General features: G+C 50.4%; 2 protein-coding genes across 3 annotated transcripts in view; both read right to left on the bottom strand.

Annotated features, from left to right (window-relative positions):
• Nucleotides 1–36: 36 nt before the first annotated feature.
• APOA1 (apolipoprotein A1) lies at nt 37–1499 on the bottom strand (the record flags this gene model as incomplete). Its single annotated transcript, XM_080930587.1, has 3 exons — nt 37–631; nt 1156–1309; nt 1457–1499. The coding sequence occupies 3 exons, from the start codon at nt 1497–1499 to the stop codon at nt 37–39; spliced, it is 792 nt and encodes a 263-aa protein (XP_080786713.1).
• Nucleotides 1500–6280: 4781 nt separating this feature from the next.
• Nucleotides 6281–21852, bottom strand: part of SIK3 (SIK family kinase 3) — a 197806-nt gene continuing 182234 nt past the window's right edge. For both annotated transcript variants that reach the window (XM_080930375.1, XM_080930376.1), the window contains 9 exons: nt 21716–21841; nt 21385–21470; nt 20887–20996; nt 19783–20122; nt 18145–19034; nt 10571–10734; nt 9847–9979; nt 9049–9213; nt 6281–8374 (listed from right to left, as the gene is read on the bottom strand). In XM_080930375.1, the coding sequence (XP_080786501.1) occupies nt 9062–9213; nt 9847–9979; nt 10571–10734; nt 18145–19034; nt 19783–20122; nt 20887–20996; nt 21385–21470; nt 21716–21841 (2001 nt within the window). In that variant the 3' untranslated portion in view covers nt 6281–8374; nt 9049–9061. The remainder of the gene's footprint in view (nt 8375–9048; nt 9214–9846; nt 9980–10570; nt 10735–18144; nt 19035–19782; nt 20123–20886; nt 20997–21384; nt 21471–21715; nt 21842–21852) is intronic.

Below are 21852 nucleotides of genomic sequence, written 5' to 3'. Positions count from 1 at the left end.
CCAAGGCAGGGGTGAGGAGTGGAGACCGGAGCCTCACTAGGCGGTCAGCCTCTTGCTGGCCTCATCGACCATACTCATGATTCTGGTCTTCATGCTCTCCAGCAGGGGCATCAGGCCCTGGCGCAGGTCCTCCAGCGCGGGTTTGGCTTTCTGGCCAAGTGTCTTCAGGTGGTTGCTGGCCTTGGTGTGGTACTGAGTCAGGGTAGGGTTGTTTTTGAGCTCGGCCAGGCGCTGGGCCAGGCGCTCGCGCATCTGTTCGCTGTAGGGCTCAAGATGAGTGCGCAGCGCGTCGGCGTGCACGCGCAGGCGGTCGCGAAGATCCTCAGCCAGAGGGGTCAGCTTCTCCCGCAGTTCCTGCAGCTGCTGGCGCGCCTTGTTCTGCAGCTCGCTACCCAGAGGCTCCACCTTCTGGCGGTAGAGCGCCACCTCCTCGTTCCAGTTCTTCTTGAATGTCTCCAGGAAGGGTTTCACCTTCTGATTCACTTCCTCCAGGTCCTTGTTCATCTCCTGTCTCAGCCAGTCTGTTTCTTTCTCCAGATTATCCCAGAACTCCTGAGTCACTGGGCCCAGCTGTTCCTGCAGGCGACCAAGGGATGAACCCAGAGTGTCCCAGCTGTCCAGGAGATTCAGGCTGGAGGGGGAGAGAGTGGCTGAGAGATGGCCTCAGGCATCCTGCACTGCTCCTGGTCTGCAGGTCTATACACGTGATACCTGGGGTCGGGCTTGGGTGCCACTTGTCCCCAGATGTGCAGTTGCTATGGTCCTAGTTTCCCAGAACATGCAACCCTCTAACTCCCTCCCTCCCTTCATAACCCTCTGTATGTATACTTGGCACGAGACACCAAGAACACAGATGTGGTTGGTGCCATTTGCAAGGCCAGTCCCGTTTTTTTTGTTTGTTTGTGTTTTGTTTTTGTTTTTGTGCTGTCTGATCAGTACTGGGGGTTGGCGATAAAAAGGGATTTTGCACTCATAGGCTGGTTACCCAACTCCCATCCCTAGTCCTCCGCCAGAACCTAACATGGTGCCTAGGTGGTAGAAAGTAGGTGAAATGTCTGACCAGCTCAGTTACAGGATCTTCTCACAGGTCCCTCTGCCCTCCCTGGATGGGCAGCCTTTGCCCTGCTCCAGGACCCACGCTAGGTCCTTCCTTACTTGATCTGTTTGCCCAAGGTGGAGGATTCAAACTGGGACACATATTCTCTGCCGCTGTCTTTGACTGCATCCACATACACAGTGGCGAAATCCTTCACTCTGTCCCACTGAGACTGGGGTTCATCCTGCTGCCAGAAGTGCCGAGCCTGGCTCCCTGGGGATGGAGGGGAGACCCATGTTAGGTCAGCTCTGGCGCTGGGGCCTGAGCTGAAACGTCAGACTTGGAGTCAGGGAGGAGAGCAGTAGGAATTCTGTTCTCTGTGCCCAGGGAGGTAGTCCACAGAGGCCAAGAGGCACCTACCTGTAAGGAAGACCAGGGCCACAGCCAGCACCGTAACTTTCATCCTGAAGGGTGTGGGTGACCTGAAGAAAAAGAATTGCTGGGCTGAGGGGAGGCACTGTCATGGAGAGGCTCCACACACATTCACGCCAGTGGAAGAATTGTCGAGAGTGGGAAAAGATCCCAGATATCCGTGGTATTGATTTGGACAGTGGAGCATCAACTGGGAGGCACTACTAGGGAGCTGGAACGGCCTAGGGCAGGTGGCGGCACTTACCTCCCTGGAGCTCTCCAACAGTCTGGGTGCCCAGGTCTTCCTCCCTGACCTATATATGTGTGTGGGCAGGGGCTGTGCTGAGAGACTGATAAGCTCGGCCTGGCCCTGTCACTGCTCACATTTGCTGGCGATGTGGAACTTGGAGTTCAAGGGTCAGCTCTGTTCCTGAGGCTGGGCAAACAAGAGTGGGCAAACAGGAAGCTGCGGGGGCTGCAGAGCTGGGATCAAGGGTTCAGGTGGGGGCAGCAGGGAGTGGCTGCAGACGCCAGGGGTCCCCAGGGGGTAAGGCAGTTGCACTGTCCTGTGGTGTATTTCTTCTTTAAGATAGTCTCATGGAGTGCCCTGAGCAGGGTAGGAGTGAGGAATTTGGGGCTCTTGCACTCACATCTTGCATTCCATTACAAGGGGTTTCCCCTTTTACCTCACCCTGGTTCCCACATCCCCAGCCTCCCAACCCTAAATCCAAGAACAACTGAGGTGCCTGGGTAAACTGCAGAGGGGCTCAGGTCCCCAGGCTGAGGGTGAAGACCCCTCTGACGCTTCAGAAGAAATGACAGAGGCCAACATGGAATTGTCTTTCCCTTTTTCCCTCCCTCCCTCCACCCCTCCCTTTTGGAGTCAAGGTCTTTCTGTGTAGCTCAGGCCTAACTGCAACTCAAGATAATCCTGCCCCATCCTTCTAAATGCTAGAATGTGCCAAGTAGTGTGTGTGTGAGTGCGTGTGTGTGTGAGTGTGTGTGACGGAAACCAAGGCATTGCACATGCTAGTCAATGAGTCTCTTATTGATTTTTTTTTAAATCTAGACAGACCTTAGAGTTGCCAATGTTTGCTTTTCTTTTTAAAGATCCATTTGCTCTGTTTTCATGCACACCAGAAGATGGAATCAGATTCCTTTACAGATGGTTGTGAGCCATCATGTGGTTGCTGGGAATTGAACTCAGGACCTCTGGAAGAGCAGCCAGTGCTCTTAACCACTGAGCCATCTCTCCAGTCCCAGTTGCCAATGTTTTTGTTATGTGTAGATGTTGTTACTCAGCCTCCCTTCCAAAGACAACCTCACCATATACCATGACCACTAAAAGGGGTCACGTGGTTCAGGGATGAAATGTCTTCCCAGAGTGGGGAGGGCCTAAGCTCACTCCCCAGGATGGGAGAGCTGGGTAGGGTGGGCTGAGTATAGTGGCCTGTGTCTTCAATCCTTGCACTTGGGAGGTCAAAGGATTGAGGGTTCAAAACCACAATCTTGGTCATATAGCAAGTTTGAGGTCAGTCTGTGCTACATGAGACAATCTAAAAAAATAATACAAACAAAAAACAACCCACAGATCATCTATAACAACCCCATCATGGAAACTGAGTTTTCAAGCTAGAAGAAACTTTTGAGACTATCTATTTGAGGCTCTCCTGTGAACTTCCTTCTAGATAAGGGCCTGAGGAGAATGGAAGGAATTTGCTGTGTCCTTCATCTCTCAGCCTTAGAGGCAAGGTTGGACCTTGAGCCTTGTCTCTGCATCTGGGACCCAGGGCAGGAATGTACTCTGCCCATCTCCCTAGGAAACTCCCCAACTCCCTAGAAACCAGTTTGGAGTCTGTCTGCCAGCCCAGGGAGTGGCTAGGATCCAGGCTGCTCCCATCCTCGGAAGCTTTGCAACCAGAGAGAACCTTGGTTTGAACCTGGGCCCCGCAACTTACTCTCTAGGTGACCGGGAGTTACATCACCTCTCCACCCCTGGGTCTCTTATCTGCTAAGGACCGATAATGACAGAACATGCCATGCCTTCCTTATGATCCCGGTCACTGTGGGAAGTAGCATGACAGGGTGGAAAAGATGTGTATGCACTTCCTAAGGCCAGGAACCTGTGTCTGTTGTTTAACATGGTGAATGTGATTAAGGGACTTGAACTGAAGGGTAACCTGGGATATCCAGAGGGCACAGTAATAGCAAGGGTCCCTCCATATACAAGAGGAGGCAGGGGGCCAAGGAGAAACTGGAGAACAGAAATAGAGACTGAGCAATATGTGCAGATGTGCCAAGTGGGTGGTACTGGCTGCCCATCCACTAATGCTGGCAGTTTTCAGACAGAACACCACTCTGAAGATCCCATTCTTTTAGCCATGACTTGAGCTTCAGAACCCCAGAGCTGCATTTGTCTTGTGTTAACCATGAAATCTGAACACATTTCAAGCAAAACTGTTGCAAGGTAACCAACAGCAAGTGGCAAGTGTTCTGTGTCCCAGACTCCTGACGCCACTGACAAAGACACATTCCCAGTACTAGGCCATGGCCTGTGTGATCCCAGCTGCTGGTAGCAAAAATGGGGTGAGGCAGGTGCTTGGCTTGCAGGCACTGAGGTGCAGGACATCTTTTCCAGGTTGAAACCAGTCCGGGAGGCCCGTGGGAGCATGCAGAGGAAGGTGGCCTCATTGAGAGAAAAATGGAGGCTGCCCCCACAGGAGCAGCTTTCTAGATCTTTTGGGGGGAGGGGGAGTCTGAGCAGCTTATATGCTGGCCTCCAGGCTGCTTCCCACGGCCCTACCTTTTTCTTTGGCTCATTATTGAAATCGTGGTGGCTAATCCTAATGGAACTTAGCACTTGCTCAGTCTGTGGTCCTCAACTCACTTTCAGTAAACCTGAGACAATCCTTTAGGGATGCACGCCAGGTTTTCCCCTTGATAGCTTGTCTGTCAGAAAATGGCAGCTCAGAGCTGCTAAGAACATTCTTGCTCCTCAGCTTTGAGATGCTGCCCATAGGGCTAGGGGTTGTGTCTGGTCTCTAGTTCTCTGATGGTCTCTTCAGGGACATGGCTTGGGGACTGGAATCCATGACGTCAGGGTAGAGAGCTCTGAGACAACCTAACTGAGCAGTAAGTGTGGTCCTGTCTAGATGTGAAGTTCAGGCTGCTCTCAAACTTGGGGTAATCCTCCTGCCTTAGCTTTCTCTGCTGAGCTTATAGGTGTATGCCCTGTCTACTGCGCTCATTCCCCCCACCCCCTACTTAATTGCTAGTGATTGTCACTTTATTAGGTTCATCACAGATTGAGACTGGGGTTGGCCACTGCTAGAGGTGTTGGGTGACTAAAACTGGTCCAGGGAGTGAAGACAGTGCCTATCGCTGGTGTTTCTCTCACTTCCCTCATTCTCTAATCTTGGAAATGTCCAAGGTGACTCATGGATTGGGCCAGCAAGCACTGGCCTGGGATCCCGACAGTCTCTGGAGTGCTGGCAGCTTCGGCAGCAGTGAATGAACCATTTCACAACTTCTGTCTCAACATAGCAGATCATCTATCTGCACAGGGCAGTGCAAGGACTCTGTCCTTTGGTGGGCTTGGCACCAGAGATACTAAACATTTACCGGATGAATGACATTGGTACACTAAAGCTTCTCAGACTGCAAAGGGTCACAGAAAGGCACAGGCCTTCGAAAGTGTTTTGCCCCTTCTGGGAATATGTGTCTGATAAGGAACAGTGCTAGCAGGGATGGGGAGCTGGGTCTGGGGAGAATCTCCCTAAGCAGACTGGATCCCCAGTGTTTCCTGTCTGAAAGTCCTATTACTGTGAGGACAGTGTCACCAGGCCTGAATGATGTTCCTGCCTCCTGCTCAGGAGACTAAGGTCTTTGTGGTTGAGTGGGTGACCCCAGCACAAAGTTAGGACGTCTCTCCTTCCTGGAGGGCAGAGATGTCCAGGTTTAGATCCTAGAGTGAGTCTGGCTGCCTCTGAGTACCCACCCTACCTCTGGCCAAAGACTGAAGACATAGCAGCCGCAAAAGGTGTACTGACCTTTAGGGAGCCCTTAGGGTCCATCCCTGGTTCCAAGCCAGCTTACCTCTGTGCAGTATATACACCTTCAGGACTTCCAGGGTCTCACCTGAGAAGGCACCTTCTGCTCTGAGCAGCATTGCAACTCTAGCCTCAAAGGCTTTCCTACATGTCCCTGCCCCATAAGGAGTTTTGTATGTGTATGAGTTATCTGTACACACGTGCCTGGGAAGCGTGTCGGAGCCCGTGGCATTGGAGTTCTATGTGGTGTGAGTTGCAGGAAGTTGGTGTTCTTGATTACTCCATTACTCTTTCTACAAAGCTCAGTATTCCCCAAATCATTGATCTTTCTTCTCACAAGACTTCAGCTCTCTCAGCAGTGCCTGAGGCCCTGTTAGAAAACTGTGCTCTACCTAGAATCCAGGAACAGATACAGGAAAACAATAGGAAAAGCCCTTCTGTCCTATAGCTGACGGAGGTCACCCCATAAAAGTTCCAGCCAGGGCCAATTCAAAGTTCTCCTTCTGAGGACTCCATGGAATCCATTTCTCACCCAACTCTGCAAACATAAATGTGTCCCTTCTGAGGGGTTAGAGTCCACACGGGTGTTGGACAGTGTGAGTCTGGCTTGCCAGGCTCAGAAGCCAAGAGGCAAGGTGAGAATGTGCTGCTCAAAGCCCCACCCTAAGCCTGGGGACTTCTCCAGACACCTGCGTCACCTCCACCCCTACCCCATGTGATTCTCCCAACTAGACTCTGAACTGTAAGGCAAACAAACATATCATCGTTAGAACATAATCAGGTTTTTATTTTCACAACCTCCTATAGTCCAACCAAGTTACTAAGTTGTAAATGTCCCACACAAACAAGGACAAAAGCTCTTAGCAACTTGAATCTGGAGATTATTATTATTATTATTATTATTATTATTATTATTATTTAGCTCAACAGAAATGAGAAAGGAAAAAATACTTCTTACATTTTCAAGGACCAGAAATAGCAAAGTAGATTCATATACATTCAACATATACTGCACATATTGGTTACTACAATATAAAGCAATGGTGATCTTGAAAATAGTTCGCAAGATGGCACGGTTAATAGGCTCACTGGCTTTCATCTGGGTGGCTCTGGAGGGTGGTGTCTGCTCTTCCATCAGTCCAGTACCATGTAAACAGGTCAGGCCAGGTGTGGGGAGCAGCAGGGCAGGGCTGGAGCATCAGAGTTGGACTAGGGTTGGAAGCCAACAATGGCTTGTCAAGCATTCTTGAAAGTCAGGCTTCTAGCTAGTGATTGGTGACACCTGAAGAGGGGCGATTAGAGGGTACGGGACCATGAACAGGCCCCAGCCAAGCTCTCACACTGAAAACAAACCTGTTCACGGGACAGTGGGCTACGGAGCAAGCCTTCAGGGTCAGTGGGGAAAGATAAGCTGGGTGGGGACCCTGCTGGTAACATCCGGATGCTATGGTAGGCAAGGGCTTTCTTCTGTGCGTATTTAGAGGTTGTTGGCCCCTGGCTCTCAGAAACGAGGGCTGGAAGTCAGAGCAGGGACCGTCCCTCTCTGGTTTTGAAGACCAGAAGAGAAGCCAGGCCTTGTTTGGCCCCAGACTTTGGTTTCTGACTGCAGAGAGAAGGGAAATAACATGAACAGTAGCTACTGCATATGCGCTGCTCAGTTGGGGAAGGGAGGCCACTGCATCCGTCGCTGGCACAGGAGAGTGGCTCACGATGCCAATGCCAAGGAAACATTTCAAACAGAAGGTGCAAGCCACAGTTCAATAGCACAGAATCTGGTTAAACATTTCTCTTTGAAACAAACAAACAAAAAAATACCTTTTGTCTTTATTAATAATAACAATAATAACAATAATATCAACATTTACCAAAAGCAATTCCTACATGATCAAGAATTAAAATGAAGGGCTCAGGGATGCTGGGGAGAGGAAAAGGTTAAGGAACCCCATGCAACCTCCGATTATTGTCTGTGACAAAGAGGCCACGAGGGAAGGGCATGTACGCACTCATAGATATGCACACATGAATGGACCAATGGTCCTTTTTACAGCGCAGGAGAGAACAAGACTGGAGGCCACACAAACAGCATGGTGCGCTGTTCCTGGGTATTCACTCATGAGGGGGACCCAGCCGGTGACTGGAGGGGCACTGAACACACACCCTGACAGCAGCAGCCATTCAGCCTGTGCTGGAATCTGATGGGATTCTGCTGGGCCAGACGAGATTCTAGTAGAGGCCAGCAGGAGACTGTGCCCGTTCCAAGTTTGGGTTTCTTCTTCTCTTCCATTCTCCAAAGGCAGGGCCGCTGCCCTGTCCTCTCCCTTTCTTGGCCACCAAGCTCTGGTCTAGCATTTGTTCCTGGCTGACCAGAGCAGAGGAAGAGAGGCTGGTCTGGGACAGGCTGTGGAGGGGAGGGTCCTGAGGTTCAGCCCCTGAATACTAACCCCTGGTTCCTCTACCTCAGAAATGGGAGAAGAAGAAAGAAAAAAAAAAAAAAAAAAAAAAACAGAGAGAGAAAGAGAGCGCGTACTCAAAGGGGAAGGGGTGGGCTAGGCAAAGAGAATAAATTATCTCCAAAGGAAATTCCCAAAACAAAACACAAGCAAACCCCCAAACAGCAGAACTCAACTCAAGCACAGCAGATGCTGGCTCATGAAAGATGGAGGACATGGAATTCCTGTTTATTTCCTTGGTGCCTTGGTCATACAAGCTAACATGGCAAAAGTCCCTCACAACCCAAGCGACGGCCTACTGGTGCCCAGTGTGGGGGAAGGAGCTGCACTGTTCTGGCGGAGACACAGATGGAAGAGTGGTGTGACGCTGCTGGACACTGTTGGTCTACTGGTCTAGACTCAGCCTCCTCCTGGGGCTGTACTCAGACCTGTGAAGCAGACAGGACCATCTTGAAGGGAGGGACGTGACTTCAACCTCTCTCCCCACCCGTTCTGATGGGGCTGGGACCCAAGGCCCTGAGTGTCCACTCCTTGCTGTCAGCGAACCCCAGGTGCCCAGGCCCTCACTGAAGTCTTTCTTTTGGTGTCACTGTATAAGCCTTGCCATGCTGAGACAGAACCTCTATTACTCACCATCCACGTGACCTCTGCTAGGCCAACAAGGCCAGGGAGCCTTTGCAGCATGGGCCTTGGACGACATATTCTTGGCTTACCCCCTAAAACGTATGCTGGCTGGGGCTAGGGCTTGTGGTTGAGAGCTTGCATAGCCCCGGGTTCTATGCCCAGCACCAAAATGCCAAAACCAAACAACCAATGAAAGAGTCCAACTGGATCTGCCTTTGTCCCTTTTCTGGCTTCACTCTTCTGGATGGAGTGTAAAGATCCTTTAGTGTGCTGGCCAAAGGTCACTGGCCTTTGTCCTTTGCAGCCGTAGCTTACTGGATCTCATAAGAGCCACAGCATCTATGACATGAGGTGGGCCGTGTATGTTTTCTCCATAATAAAGACCTCAGTCCGCCTCAAAGCTAACACAGTACTTAATGCAGAAGCAGGCAGACCGGGAGGGTCGCACACATCAAGGGGTGCAGGGGCTGGTACTCACTCTCCACATCCTGCTACACGCCAGCCTGTTCCATGCTGAACGAGACCTCTGGGTGTTTGTGGCTGAGCATGATGTCTGTAACACACGTAGCTGGGTAGCGGGAGTTTAGACGCTGGCCTCCATCACCCGGACCTGGGTGTTCATGGCCCAGGCTCACCCCATATTCTGCAAGATCAAAAAGAACATGTGAGGTGGTGGGACAGGAGAGAGGAGACTGAGGAGGTACTTGTCGGCTCTGTCTCAGGCCACAGCAGGCCTTTCCTGACTATCTGCCCCTCCCTTTCACCACCCTCACGAACAACTGACATATGGGGGTGAAGATGAGAAACCCTTCAGGAGCCTTTTCTTGTGGTTGGGGGGAAGGACAACAGTAACGAGTGCTACAGGAGCCAGGCCAGGCCACTTTTTTCTGGGCATCACACTAATAAACTCTACCCTCAGGAAGCCAGCGTCCTTAGGACCCAAGCCAGGACATGGACACTACTCTCTTGTGTCTTCGCAGATGAAGACTTCCTAGGTCAAGGGTGAACTGTCTATCACCAGGCTCTCTCTATGGTCTCCCACCCTGGCTCTATGAAGACACAGAGATAAATGTTCCACTCGGATACGAAGCCCTCTAAGGAGACGCTGAAATAGAGCTGAAGGCGCATCCTGCTCCAGCACTGACCTTGGACTGTGATGTCCTGTGCTGACAGAAGCCAGAGCCCCAAACACGTGCACACCGAGAGGGATGCATGGGAAGTGACGCTGTGCACAGCATCTCACCCAGTGAACTGTTTCCCATGGGCAAGGCCTTACCTTCATCTTCCTCATCCCGAAACTGCTGGCTGCCCATGAGTGAAGACTGACTAAGAACTGCATCCGACATCCGGGCAGAACTCAGTGCCTTGCCTGCCACCAGGCTCATTCCTGGCAGGGTATCCAGCTGTACCTGCAGAGAAGAACCAACAGGCATGAGTGCCAGACAACGTGCCACTCTCAGGAGCCCCCTGCCTCCTCCCCAGCCCTGTGTAACATGGTGGCTTCTGGTTTCTGTACATGTGAGGTCTAGCTGTCGTTTACGGCAGAACTAGATTTGTAATTTTGTGTAACTTTAACACATGCACATTTGAACAACCACAAATGGCTGCCTGACGGCATATAGGTGCCACCACGGCTGGGTGTATGTATCCCAGTTGCCAAGACCTGCTCTGACAGGTCAATTCTTAAAAAGCCAAAGACAGCAAAACAGCTGCCAGGAATGGACCAAAAATTGAGGGCTCATATACTGAAGCCTGGATTTAGATTTCTGGAAGAGGTCAAGACCCCAGATGTCTGATCAGATCATTTGATTCCTAAGTCTAACATATGGATGAAAGGTTCTCCTGTTAAGGCTGATCTGTTAGAGGGAGTCAAAAAAAAAAAAGTCTCCGTAGCTTGCAGAGGGCTGGATGGACTCTTGAGAAGACGGCAGAAGGGGACACTGCTTTCAGGTTGACATTGGCACCATCCCACCTCTAAGCAGCAGGAGGGGCCAACATACATAGGCATCATCGCTGTTCTGGATGGTGTGGTGTCTCTGGAGGGTCCGGGACCTGAGGTGCTCACTGACTAAAGGCCGTGCTGGATACCCAAGGCCGTTGTGATCCGGCAGGTCCATTGCTTGTCCAGGAGAACTTCTCTCCATGCAGTTCCCCATGACAGATTCTAGGAAACAGAGCAGGAGAAGCAGGGTGAGCAGGCTTGGAGCTTCTCTAGGGGATGGGTGACACCAACTCCCATGTAGCCCCTTGTAAGACAGAATGATTGAGAGGGGACCACATTTGCCCAACTGCCAATGCTCAGCCAGCTGAACTAGGGCCAGCCTGACAACACCAAGTCTACAGCAAATAGGGGTTTAAGACACTCCTTGCCCTAGAATAAAAAACACACCTAGAGGGTGTGAGCTGGGCCACACCCACCCTGTTCTTTCCCATCTCTCTGTTCACGGAGAAGTCTAGAGCTGCCGGGGCTTCTGGCCTATGTCTATGGCCTTGGCCTTTGCCTTAGTACCATCCCAGGTCTCTTCCACTCTCTGCTGGTGTTGCCTGTGGCACCTTCACCTTTCATAAGTGCTTACACTCAGCTGTGCCTGACCTTACTCCCCACACCTATTTTGACACCATCTGGTTTCAACCCCACTGCTTGTGTATACAGAAATAATGCAATGGATGGGATGAGCGAGATGCTCAGGGGAGAGAGGCACTTGTCTTCAATCCTGATGATCCGAGTTGTATCCTCAGAACACACTTAGTAAGAGATGTGATCACACACACACACACACACACACACACACACAATGTAAAAAGAATTACTGAAATGCCTTTTTTTTTTTTTTTTTGTCCCAGATCTATAGATCCAACTTTTTTCTTGGGTATCTAACCAGATACCCAAACATGTTAAATTTCAAACTCACGAACTTCCCCAGAAACCTGCTAGCCCTTTAAAGCCCTTGTTTGGTACCTCACTTCTCTATCTTTCAGGTGTGAGCTCTTGATGTCGGGTTTGATTCCTTTTTCCTTGTCCCACAGTAGCTGTGAGTCTCAAGAGTGCGCTTGTTCAGGGCGGGCACTCAGCCTCCAGACCGCCTGCTCTCCGTCAAGGGCCATTGTCTCTTCTTGCCTAGATCACTTTCTAACCACCCCGAGTTACTACCCTATGAAGACTACACTGTAAAGAAAATCCCGTTTTTATTTTTTAAATGTATGCATGTGTGTATGGCATGGCATATGCAATTGAGTGTATTCATACATGTGTGTTATATGTATGTGGCACATGTGCTGTACATATGAAATGCTACATCCCTATCCCTGCTCAGAGATGTAAAACATTTAAAGAATTAGTTGTGTACACATGGGCACACACATGCTATGACATGTAGGTGGAGGTGAAGGACAACTTTCAGGAGTTGTTTTTCTCCTTCCATTGGAGGCTCAAACTTAGGTCATCAGGGCTGAAGCTGAGCCGCCTCTGACCTTGTGCAGAGATTGTTAAGGACTGGGATCCATCAGGACAGATGGCAAAGCTTGATGCAAGCGCCTCTCTTCACTAACAACATAGTCCTGGGTGTTAGGGTTTCCTCCCTTCCCCCTCTTCCAGATCAGCCTTCCCGTGTGTTTTCCTGCCCAGTAAGTTCTCTTTCTCCCCTTTTGGATTTTTTTAGACCTGAAAATGAGGTTTCTCCAAACCTAAGCTCCCAGCCAGGCTTTTCAAAGGTCTTGTGGACTCTGCTTTCCTTGTGTCCCAGTCTGGTTTCCTGAGAGATGTTCACCGGCCTGAAAACACCCCCAGGTCATAAGAGGCTATCATTTGACAAGTCAGGTGGTCAGCTTTCCTGAGGGCCCAGCTGAGCCTGATCCTAGCTTCATTTCTTCCTAAGGAGGGGAGGGAACTTGAGCAAGGTAGTTATCTTTCTGGACCCGAGCTTCTGGAGCCTACCCTGCAGGCTGTTAATAGATAGAGCTCAGGACAATAAACAAGTTAGTTACCCAAATTTTAGTTTCCAGAGTAGCAGCCTTTGGTCTAGAAGAAACAAACAAGATTATTAACCAGAGGTCATAGGTCACAGCAGGATGTTTGCTTAGAGTGTGTAGGACCCTGTGTTTGATCTTTAAACATCACCCCCCCACACACACCAGATGAAAATGAAGCATTCCCGACTCAGAAACTGTGCTGCGAGTGGGTAGAGAGGGACCAGGGAGCTGCTGCGTGAGGACCTTGGCTGCTGCCCAAAGGCTCCTGTTGAGACTTGGTCACCAGCATGTGCCGCTAGTAAGATAGAATGAAACTTTTAGGAGGCAAAGCCTGATAAAAGGAAGTTAGGTTGGGGTTGGTGAGATGATTCAGCCGTAAAGGCATCTGACATCGAGTCTGATACCCCGAGTTCAATCCCCAGGGCCCATACATAGGTAGAAGAGAACTGACACCCCTCAACTCTCCTGGGCTGCATGCAACTCTCTCTCTCTCCCCCGCCCTCCTTCTACCTCTTGGGGTGACAGGATGGCTCAGTGGGTAAAGATGCTTACACTAAGCCTGAGTTCAATCCCTGGAACCAATGGGGTGGAAGGAGAGAAGAGACTTTTGCAGGTTGTCCTCTGACCTCTCCATACAAACTCTACAATGTAACCCCCCCCCCCCATCCCCACTACACAAAATAGATATAAATGAGAAAAATTTTAGAAGTTAAGTTAGGACCCTGGGTTATATCTTTGACTCGGATTTGGGGGCTAGGTCCCCAATGGCTTCCTTTCTGTTTCCCAGTTAGAATAAGGTATAGCTTTGTCCAACACTGCCATATGTCTCTCACCACAGGCCCCAAAGCAACAAGGACAAAGAACTGAGACCTCTGACACCATGAGCCAAGACAAACCTCATAAGTTCATTTTCTTGGGTACTTTGTTCCAGTGGCAGGAAGCTAACACAGGTATAAAGGAAATAATACAAGGGCCCAGAACGAGGGAAGCGGAAGACAGGTTCCAGGTTGTCATCACTAGAGTACAGAGTCTGGCAGCCAGGAGCCTCCCTTGCCATTAAGGTTCCTTATCTGACAGGAAGGCTGTTGCAGGGCTCCAAAAATCTGACACAAGTGGGAGGTCTGTGATAAGCATCGAGGACTCCACAGGTAAAGGAGTTGGTTCAGGAAGAGCTGAGCCTGGGACTCAAAGTCCTTAGATGAGACCTGCCGCCAGTGTCTGGCTGGCTGTGAAGACTAACCCACTGACCAACCTTTGGCGCCCTTTTGGCATTTCAGGAGCTAGAGAACAGCCAGGCTTACAGAAGGATCTATAAATAATACAGGGACCATGTCTTCCAAGAACCCAGAGGGTGCAGAGGGGAGAGTGACTACCCAAACAAGTCAGGGACAAAATGCACAATAAGAATCCAGGGCACGCCCCTGCACCCTGGGGGACTCTGGGCCAGCTTGCATAACTGTTGAATCTGTCAATGTTGACTCATTCTTACTCATTTACTGAGGTTTAAGAGTAAATGAGAAACAGCATGTTTGCCCACCCCTTAGGGCTCTAAGGGGTGCTGTCTTAACCCCTGCAAGGCTGGAAGCTGACTGCATTCAAAGAAGAGGATGTGGTTTCCAATCTGAGTTTAAATTGGTAATCTCAACTGACTGTGCTATTGTATTTTCCTTGTGAAGTCAATAACCTTAAGCCCTTGCAACACTGCAGGAGGAAAACCCACCTCATTTTTACTTCTCAAGGGGAAGACAATGAGAACAGAGGCAGTAGAAGGCAGGCTTAGCTCTGAAACTTGCAGCGTTTGGAGGAAATTTCTGGTATAGTATGTGCTCAGTGCTCTGCCCCGGCTGGCTTCCTACTGGCTGGTGGCAACGAAGACACAGGTACAAGGGCATCTAAGTTTCCTAGACTAATACTAGTAAACTTTGCTCATTCACCCTTAAGAAACACCAATAAATACGGAGTTCTGCTCTTGTGAGCTCACATTCCACACCACTTCTGATACAGCTCTTGTGAACAGATGCTTCCTGAAGACAGGCCCTTCCCCTTCCCATGTTCCCACAGCACCCACAACACTGCCTCACTAACTTGTGTTCAGCTGCTCTTCTATGAAGCAACAGGTCAAATGTCAAGAGACTAGCCTGCTTGATGGAGGGGCGTCGAGAACCATCAAACATGGAGACATGGGTGCAGGCTTTGCACTTGCCTGCAGTTCAGCAAGCACACCGTTAGAATCATTTCTTCACAAAACCTGTGGTAAATGATCTGTGAAATTTCTCTATGATTATCGAGTATGTGTGTAATGTACCTGAGGATGTGTGGGTGCCACGGCACATGTGTGGAGGCCAGGTTAACTTGGGGAGCTACTTCTCTTTCTCCACTTTTACAAGCTGTCAGGGTTGAATGGCCAGTGCTTTACCCACATAGGCACGAGGGATGCTGACTTGGAGGATCATGAGTTTAAGGCCAGCCTGGGTCATGCAGTGAGACCCTGACTTTAAAAAGAGGGGATGCGGAGGAAAAGAGGAAAAGGAAAACTGATGGTTTCACAGGCATCCCAGGTCAGGCCAGGGCAGCTCCTACCAAAATGGTACCTTGACACGCACTTCCCAGGGTGAGTGTAAAAAGGAACCGATGACCTGAGTCAGAAGCGCCAAGCACAGAGTAGCATAGAGTAGCAGCTCTAAGAGCATTTCTTTGGCCTCTCAGTGCCAGAACAAACAGAAGTGTGCTTACCTAGTAGGCCCCAAGTCAACTTGTGCTAGCCTAAGGACAGTGGGGTTCCTCCAGAAACTGTAACACAGAGACATCCTGCCCCAAGGGGATCTGAAGTAATGGCAGCAGCACTGTTGGGAGCTCCGGGGACACAGCACCACTATTTGGGGACCCACACACACATCACTTGTATGTATGGGGCTTTGCTGAAGGTAATCCTGTCTACAGTTCCCAAAGTCACAATGCAAGGGCACATGTCAGGAAGGAGGGCAACTCATCAAGCACGGCTGGAATAAAGGTGAAGCTTCTAGAAAACCTCATTTAAAGGTCAGGGAAAAGGTGACTGACAAACAGGACCCCAAAGGGTAAGAGTCACTTACAAAAACTGGGGATAAGGCTACTGAGGCAGGCCTGCTCTGAGTTGAAACCTGGAGTGTTGTAAGTCTGTTTCAAGTCTTCTAGGCCGACAGAATGTGGGTGGGGGATAGTGGCAGTGATGGTGGTGCACGGAAGGAAGGAGAGGGGAGTAACAGTGGTTGGTCAGCTAGAAAAAGGAGGACAGATTTGATAAAGGAACTGGAACTATTTGGTATTGACCTGAAATGAAGCCTGCACCTGAGAAGAAAGAATCTGACAGTGACCAGCTGACAGTCTGCAAATCACTCTCAAGTTCTACCTGCTGCCAGAATAGAGCAGTGTGCCACGATTCTCGTGACGGTTTGAAGCTGCACCCAGACAAAACTCTGAATCTTAGAAAACCTTTCCCTTGGCTGGGCGGTGGTGCTGCTCACCTGTAATCCCAGCACTCGGGAGGCAGAGGCAGGCTGATCTCTGAGTTCAAGGCCAGCCTGGTCTACAGAGCAAGTTCCAGGGCACCTGGGGCTCTACAGAGAAACACTGTCTCAACAAACAAAGCAACCTTTTCCCCTTAGTTCTTCTAATTCTGCCCTGTGCTACACTACAGGCTGAGCAAGCCTCGGCACAAACGGTCCTGAGACACTCACCCAACTTCTAGGAATCCTCCCTGTCCTGCAGAGTTGGCCTCTTTCTTTTCTAGTGCTTCCACAGTAAGTGTGCTCACTACACACAGCCTACTATGGGTAGGAAGCAGCTAAAGAGGCATCCTGACAAGAGGGGACAGAGGCGAGAGGGGCCTCTTCGTCCTCCCTATACATAGGCATCATGTAGGGGAAAAGTAAAGAAAAATTACAGAAAATAACTTTGGAAGGACACTTCTAAGATATTTAAACATGGCAACTCGGGTCTGGTAGAGGGGAGGCACCCTCCAGCTCTGCGATTCCTTCCGTAACCTGAACATCAGACACATTCATGACTGTTGGGGTGGTGACCGAATGGCAGCAGGGTTTGGCTGCCACTTGTCAGTTCTGACCCAGAGGCAGATTATAAATCTTCTAAGTCTTAGTTGCTTCACTGGTAAAATGGGGACAATGGGCCGGGTGCAGCTCCGTGATAGAGCTTGCTCACCTAGCACGTGAGAGGCCCTGGATTGTGCCCCAGTACCACGATAAGAAGGAAGGATGGAATGCGTAAACTAGAGGCACGCATGTGAGGTGCAGGCTCCATGACCCGAGTCATCAGAAGCTTTCCACACATGGATTCTCTCCCACAGGATACCCACCAAAGGCACCCACCTCTTCTAGAACACCCAGCAATAGGCTGCTCAGGTAGCCTGTGATGGCAGTTTCTTGTAACAGTCTTCCCTGGGGAGCTAAAATCTGCTATGATTTCTACCCAGTTTAGGTTCTATTCCTTATCACACACATAGCTAAATTGAGTCCGTCCTTCCATCTGACAGGTCTGTTCCTTCAGAGTTCTTCCATCCCAACCCCAACGCTGCTAGGTGTCTCTCATTCTACATGTGACCTATTCAGGAAGCTCTACTCTAAATACAACCAGCAGAGAGTACAACATGCACTTGGAGGGCAGATCTCTGGGCTAGGGGACACCTCGGCTGCAGAGGTCAGGATTTAACTGTCATTTTATGCAGCACATTCCCCTCCTCTCTGAGCACACGCCAAGTATATCTGAAAGCACCGAGTCTTCACAAAACCTGCTGGACTGCAGGACTTGGCCAGCCTTAGAGCTGAGTTGTGTGTGTTTCCTTTAAAGGACATGGCAAGAGATCCAGGCAGCTCCAGGGGAGATAAGGAAGAAATGCTCAGAGTCCCAGACTCCGTGGATAAGTCATCTTTACTCTCTACATGGCTGTGGTGAGGAGAGGGAAGCTACAGGGGCCATGCAAACACGAGAGGCTGACAATGAACTCACTCAGGGGAACGCATCCCTAGATGGAAATGAAGGCAGCCCTGCAGTCTACAGCATACTTAATTACCAAGTTCTCTTTCTCTCTCTTACACACACGCACACGCACACACACACAGAGGCACACGCACACGCACAGGCAGTCTGTACAAACACAAATGGTCGAAACGTCACAAGACACTGCAGAGGGCCGGTGTCCGTCCCACTTCTTTGTCACGTAAGAGGAAGATGAGAACAGTCTAGGGCTCTCACAGTCAGGACAGAGGAGGCCAGGGCTGGAGGCTCTGACTCTTAGCCTCAGTTTACATATTTCTCTAGTATTGCTGACTGTTTCCACTTTGGCTTTCTGATGACAGTCTGAAGACACCACGGTGTGCACAGGTGCATCCTGGGTGCTGCCTATTGCTATCCATCTGTTTTCTAAGTGGCTTCTTACCTACCAATCGCCACTTTCTACATGCTTCACTTCTCCCCAAAAGGGCCTGTTTAGGGTTGTCCTGTTTTTGTTTTCCTTAGGAGCACAGAGTACTATCAGAAGCAAGCTAACACCCCTGCATACTTAAATTATAGTAGACTTTCCCAAGATTTTTAATTTGAGGGGCATTCTTACCTCGGCTGGGTACCTTATTCCTACTGAACGCGGTGGCAGTTGGTTGGTGTCCGTAGGGATGGATCCCCAGTTCCCGGGCCTGATTCACAGTTCCCAGTAAAGGCTCAGGGTCTCCAGGCCCACTGGTACACAAAAGCAGCAGGCTGTCGTGGCAACCTTTGGTCAGTGTGCTTGGGCTCTTGTCTGGGAAGCCCTCCTTGACCCCCTCACACAAGCAGTCTTCTTCCATGCTCTCCGAATGCATCAGTAGTTGCTGATGGGCATAACCATGGGTGGGGGTGGGCGAGGGACCCTGTAAGATACAATCTTGTGCCCTGATCTGTAGAAGATGCTGGGGGCTGGTGTGGTGGCAGTGGTATGAGTCAGCATTCTGATAAGACAAAGCCTGGTGCTCTGTCATATTCTGTCCCCCAAGGCTGGGAGCTAGGCTAGCAGCATCCCCTTGGTTCATGTGCCTGAACAAATCATGGTATTCTTGCTGCTGCTGCTGCTGCTGCTGCTGTCGATGTTGTTGCTGCCTTTTGATGAGCTGAGCAAACTCTGCTGGAGGCAGCCGAATGTCCGAGTGGCCGGTGAGTGAATGGCGGGGAGAGAGCAGTCCTTGGAGGATGTGGGGAACCTGCTGGTGTCTGCTATAGTCTGGCGGTGTAGGGGACAGCAGGGCCTGCTGTAGTGCTGACGTTGTATAGTGTGGTGGCTGCTGATGGGCACTGGGAGGGAAAGTGGGGAACTGGTCAAGTGGAGGAACTTTCAGGGCTTGAGTTGGAGGAAACCCCACTCCTGTTGAAGGGTTGTAGCTGCCGGGAGACCCTCGGGGCTGGTCCGAGAAAAGATGGGGGTGTAAATGCGTCTGGTCATAGTTGGCAGGGGAGAACCGATTCATGTTCAAGCTGCAGACACAAAATGGTGTGAGTACCAGGCACTCCAGTAACAACATCAGCTCCCCTGGGGGCAGGCACTAGCTTGCATTAGCACGATGCTCATGGTGCAGACCTGTGCTGTGGCAAGGCTGTGCACACCATCACTATGCATCCCCTTGTTTGCTTATCCAAGTCCTTCAAGGGGCAGAAGGCACGGGGCAGGTACTTATCTTGAAAGCAGCAATCTGACTTTGGCTGGCTTCTTGAATAAATAGGGTCTCATGCAACCCAGGCCAGCCTCACTTGCTGTATAGCTGAGGAGGACCTTTAACTCCTGATCCTCCTGCCTCTGTCACCAGGGGGCTGACGTTCTGACAATGTGTTACCACACCTGGCTTCTCTGATGCCAGGGACTGAAGCCAGGGAGTCAGGCTTGCCTACCTACCCACAGAGCTAGATACACAGGCTAATCTAGCTGTTCTTAATAATCTGAGCTGTTTAGAATAATAGTCTCTTAGAGACAACAGAGAAGGAAGACCCTCCTGGAACATCAGGGAAATGAGCATCTTTCTATGCTCTCTAACAGACCTTCCTTCCCTCCCTCAGGCCGCCAGAAAGGCCCTCTGCCATTTTTTCTTGTCTCACTAACAATTTGGCTCATCAACAAGCTCACCTCAAACCCACCATGTGGCTTTGACAATGGGTGACACAATACAAGCAGACTTGTCCCTTCTCACGCACTGGGCTAATTCTTCTCTAGATCAACAAGAAGCCTTACCTGTGGGCCTCTGCGCTGTCAGCACTCAGCTGCTTGGACAAGGGCCGGTGCCCATAGCTGAAAGGAGCCATTAGGCTGGTGCGGTGCTGCATGTGAATCGGACTGGCACTGGGGCTGATGGGGATGCCCCGCCCGGCAGAGCCTGCAGTTGTGCCGGCCATGTTGCTGAGCATGTCAACTGGCTCCTGTAGCTGAATGGTCACTGGCTGTGACTGGCTAGCCTGCTGTAGGCCCAAGCAGGTCAGTGCTACACTGGGAGGTGGGGAACAGTTCTCAGGTTGCTGCTGGAAGATTGCACCATGGGAAGGTAAGCCTTGAAACTGCGAGGGAGACGTAGCACCTGCAGAGAACGGGACCACAGGCTGACTGAATGCCCAGGCTACCTGCCACAGCAGGTAGCATCTAGAACAGCCTTCTTAAACCTCACTACATAAGCCGAGACCAGAAACCGGCAGAACCAGATCTAACTCACTAGGTCCTACCCACAGAACCAGGACTTGGCTGGTCAGGTGGGCTCCTCATGAATTTGTATTTCCAGCTAATTTCCCCAATAGCTGGTCTATGGCTGGATTTTGAGTAGCAGAGACTGTATGCAGTGTTTCTGAATGAGCCTGAGAGTTGGTTAAGTTGCACACTCTCATGTGGCAGTTCTGGGACAGAACCCAAGATTCAACTCTGACCCAAGGTCATCTAGAGTAGGAACAACACACAGGCAAGTCTATGCTTCTCCACAATGCCAAGGAGACTGAGAAAGACCTGACTGTGGGCCGGATCTGAACTGCACCCTTCAGTCTTCATACCTAGTACGAGGACTGGAGAGGTTTTTAGTAGCTACATTAATAGCAACTAACCTCTATTAAGGACTATTCTATTGGGTACTGATAAGTGTTAAGTTATAAGTTAAGTGTTTGTTAAGTGTTGCTATTATTACAGTTATTATTGAGAAAGCAAAGGCACTCAGAAGTTAAGGAATTTATTTCTAGTCAAGAAATAGAATTTAAAACATGTACTCGCGGGCACTCACATGCACCCCCGGCAACAGTCTAAAAGCAAGGCTTTCCCTGCATGGCATATTATAGATCCAGCCCTGAGGCCTCCACTCACCGTGAGATGCGATCATGGCACTGCTGACTGGGGGAGGACTGTTGCTTGGCTGCCTGAAGAGATGGTTGCTGGGGTGGCTGGGGGGTGGGCTTGAAGGTTGAATCCTTAACCTTAAAAATGACAGAACAGGTACATAAACTTCCTGAACTGGCAGAGTCATCTGGAGTTAACATTTAGCCTACAATACATACAAACAGACATCTCGTAGTCTGGGCAGACAGACATGGTTGCAGGCCAGGACAGCCGGCCCACACCTCAGTCCACCAGACCTTCCCTGCTACAAGTGCACCGCTTACTGGCCTGGCCTGCAACGGATGTCAGGTTACTCTGCTCATGGGGGTAAGGAAATAGGACTTTAGGAAACTCTTTAAACTTTAAATCTGCTTCCTGTTTTTCTGGAAGACTATCTCCAATGCTCAAGCCAGTTTTCCCATGGGTCAGACCAAGGTGCCATGTTCTCCAGCTGACGATTCGGGAAGAGTCTAAGTGGTTCATTACCTCTGGAGCTGGTGGGTGAGGAGGGCTGGTTGATTTTCACATGCAGCCTGAAGAGGTGGGGAGGGCTGAGGAGGACAAATAGAATCCTAAAACACAAAAGGGGGGACAACAGTATCATGAGCTACAAAGGACATGAGACCATTCTTGGGGAGATACAGAACGTATTATCTGGGACTCAGACTTCCGCTTCTGTGCTTCATCAGACAGGTCACCCGCAAACACAGCTCACACTCTGCTTTGCCCTGAGTCTTTCAAACAATGCACAGGCTAGTGAGCCCAGGAGCAAGCTGCAGACCACACTGGAGAAAGTGGAGAGCGAGTTGAGGCCTACTTGAATTTGCTGCTGGAGGATCTGATGGTGCTGCTCCTGCTGGTACAGCATATGCTGCTGCTGGGTCTTTTCCAGGGTCCTCTCGTCAACCTGCCCCCCGTACATCTTCTGCAGCTGCTCACACTCCTGAAGGGAAA

The sequence above is a fragment of the Micromys minutus genome (genome assembly GCF_963924665.1).
Source record: "Micromys minutus genome assembly, chromosome: 16".
Classification (NCBI taxonomy): domain Eukaryota; kingdom Metazoa; phylum Chordata; class Mammalia; order Rodentia; family Muridae; genus Micromys; species Micromys minutus.
This window is presented reverse-complemented; position numbering and strand designations above follow the sequence as displayed.